General features: G+C 37.6%; 1 protein-coding gene across 1 annotated transcript in view; it reads right to left on the bottom strand.

The window, feature by feature from the left end:
• Positions 1-308: 308 nt before the first annotated feature.
• LOC107603074 (MAP/microtubule affinity-regulating kinase 3-like) overlaps positions 309-2,943 on the bottom strand; it is a 70,824-nt gene continuing 68,189 nt past the window's right edge. Inside the window, exon 18 of the mRNA XM_016295771.1 lies at positions 309-2,200. Within this exon, the coding sequence (XP_016151257.1) occupies positions 1,855-2,200 (346 nt within the window). The 3' untranslated portion in view covers positions 309-1,854. The remainder of the gene's footprint in view (positions 2,201-2,943) is intronic.

Here is a 2,943-nt window from a genome sequence, read left to right on the forward strand (position 1 = left end):
CAGAGAGGGGGCAAAAACCTTTTCACGGCACTGTATATATATATATATATATATATATATATATATATATATATAAAGCAAAGTAGCAAACAAATGTCCTGCATACCTACACTGTAAAAAAATTGAAGTTGTAAATAAAGTTTATCTGAATAAGTTTAGCAGTCTTTTTACTTAATTTCATGTTTAATTCAATGTATTACTTTCCATTTCTTTGTCATTAACAGAAATATACTAGGAATTTCTGAGTGAAAATTGTTCACATTTTACATGGTTTCTATATTTTTACAGATTACCTCCAATACAAAACATTTCTGGACAAAATTTTATGATTTCTACAACAGTTAAAGTCAAGACCCTGTCCGATCAAGATCTAGCCTGGAAACAAGCGGTCCATTTTAATAGATTTTTTCATCTGAATCCCAGAACTCATTTTTACGATTGTCAAGTAGCCATTTAGAGCAACCGGATTCTTGCAAATTCCCTCTAAGCATGCTGACCAGTGGTTGAGGAAATTATCATCTTTTGTACAGAAATAGACCTTAAACCAGAAGCAGACCCAGACTTTTTAAATCACAGGACCTAAAACCCTGCAAAGGTTATATCTGGTACTTAAGATGATCTTGTAAAACTCCCAAATTCATTTTAAGTTCTTCAGCAGTTAAAACAAATGAAATGTTCCACCTGTTAATTCACAGACAATAAGCATTTACATGTCTGAATTGTGCCTCGGTAAAACCAGTCCAACGAAAGTCACTCTGCAAATCACTGATTTTCAGTTGTTTTAATGGAGACATTGACTAACCTTATTCTGTGATGAGTTACATTAGTTTCCGACTCACAGTCAGACTTAGAAAAAAAAAAAAGTATATCAATATGCCATTTGCTGCAAAACTAAGATACATTATTTACATTCCAAAAAACAAACAGAAACATCAAAACAAAATAAGAATAATAATAACAACAGTGCCGATGGTTCTTAGGGATGGGAGTGAATACTGAAGCCTAGAAATGGCAAGTTAAAATTCTGAACTGAGTCCCAGAATGACTCTATGGTGCGCCCCGGGGGCCGGAGCCAAAGCAAAGACATTTCAAGAACATCGGAGATGTTCGTCATCTCTTCAGACATTTACAAAAACACTTTGTAAGAAATAAACTAAATACTTAAACAGACCAGGAAGCAAAATGTTCCCGATCTCATTCTTAACGTTCCATTGCAGTAGCCCGTCTGAATCCGGGAGGTTTCCTGAAGTGCACTTGCTCCTGAGGCACCTGTCGGATCCTGTCCATCTTCAGCCACGTCTCACGCTAGAAAACAACAGGTGGGAATATCCTGAAAAGGGACGAGGGTTGAGGGGGGAAAAATGGTTGGGAAAGCAAAGGAATGGATGGTGCTTTTAGGGAAAATGTGCAAATCAATTTCCTATCTAAATCACCGTTGGCCATTTTGTTTTGGCATTCGAGGGCTGGAACGATAAAGAAAAAATACTGGAGCGATTAACCATCCCTCTTCTCTCTGTCTGGTTAAAAAACATGTTTTCAGTCACTGATGTACATTTTTTGGCCCCACAGGGCACCTACTGCAGTAGTGCATAAATGAAACAAAAAACAGGAACCGTCACTGTTTTCCTACAGTTTGAAACCATCCCACAATAATAATAACAACAATAATAATAATGCTTCAAAGATGCAGGAAATTATTGCCTAAGGCATGATTCTATACAATATTTTCAGTTCATACTTTGTAAGTGTTTAAGGAAAACAATCCTTGTATCTGCTACTTGTTCAAAAAGAATGTTCAGCTTGATTACTCTAGTTTTGTGCCTTAGTCCTTTTTCACATTTTCCACTTTTTTCCTTACAACTTCAGTTCGTTGGCAATTTTCGAGGCGATGTTCTTGAAAGCGATGGACGTTCCTGATATCCGCTTGAAGCGCACGCCGTTTAGCGAGAGGCGGGGCAGTTTGCACACCTCCATCTCCCATTGGACCAAGCTCTCTGCGTGGCCGTCGCCGTGGACGCACAGAAGCAGGAAGCGCTCGCGCTGCTCGTAATCGCAGTTGTTGGCGTCCAGGACTTTGCGGATCTCGCGCATCATCTCTGTGGGCTCCATGGAGGAGGTGGTCTTCATGCTCCAGGTGAAGCGTAGCGAGCGGGGTTTGGCGTCTTTATGTTCCTCTTTCTGATCCCCAGATACATTACGACTGCAAGAGACCAGAGAAAACAGTCATTTTTCATTTCAGGTGTATTTTAGATCTAGTTCATTGTTCATATATAGCTTTCAATTGGTTTGTATGATCAAAAATGGAAATGTAACCAAGATTTCCGTTTTGAATTGTATTTTAAATGTAGATGTACACTTACAATTAGAGTAGTGTAGATGTATATGTGACCCTGGAGCCCAAAACCAGTCTTGAGTCGCTGGGGTATATTTGTAGCAATAGCCAAAAATACATTGTTTGGGTCAAAATGATCAATTTTTTTTTAATGCCAAAAATCATTAGGACATTAAGTAAAGATCATGTTCCATGAAGATATTTTGTAAATTTCCTACCGTAAATATATCAAAACGTAATTTTTGATTAGTAATATGCATTGCTAAGAACTTCATTTGGACAACTTTAAAGGCAATTTTCTCAGTATTTAGATTTTTTTGCAGCCTCAGATTCCAGATTTTCAAATAGTTGCATCTCGGCCAAATATTGTCCTATCCTAACAAACCATACATCAATGGAAAGCTAATTTATTCCGCTTTCAGGTGATGTATAAATCCCAATTTCACAAAAATTGACCCTTATCTTTTGGTTTTTTGGTTCAGGGTCACATATTTACAACTTACAGTTTTAATTAAGTTTTTTGAAAACACCTACACTATTTTTTTCCCCATTAAGTACATCAGAATTGACAGAAAAGTTTTGGATCAGTTAGATGTCCCCCCCCCCCCCCC

This window comes from Sinocyclocheilus grahami, unplaced genomic scaffold (genome assembly GCF_001515645.1).
Source record: "Sinocyclocheilus grahami isolate Dianchi unplaced genomic scaffold, SAMN03320097.WGS_v1.1 scaffold340.1, whole genome shotgun sequence".
Taxonomy (NCBI): Eukaryota; Metazoa; Chordata; class Actinopteri; order Cypriniformes; family Cyprinidae; genus Sinocyclocheilus; species Sinocyclocheilus grahami.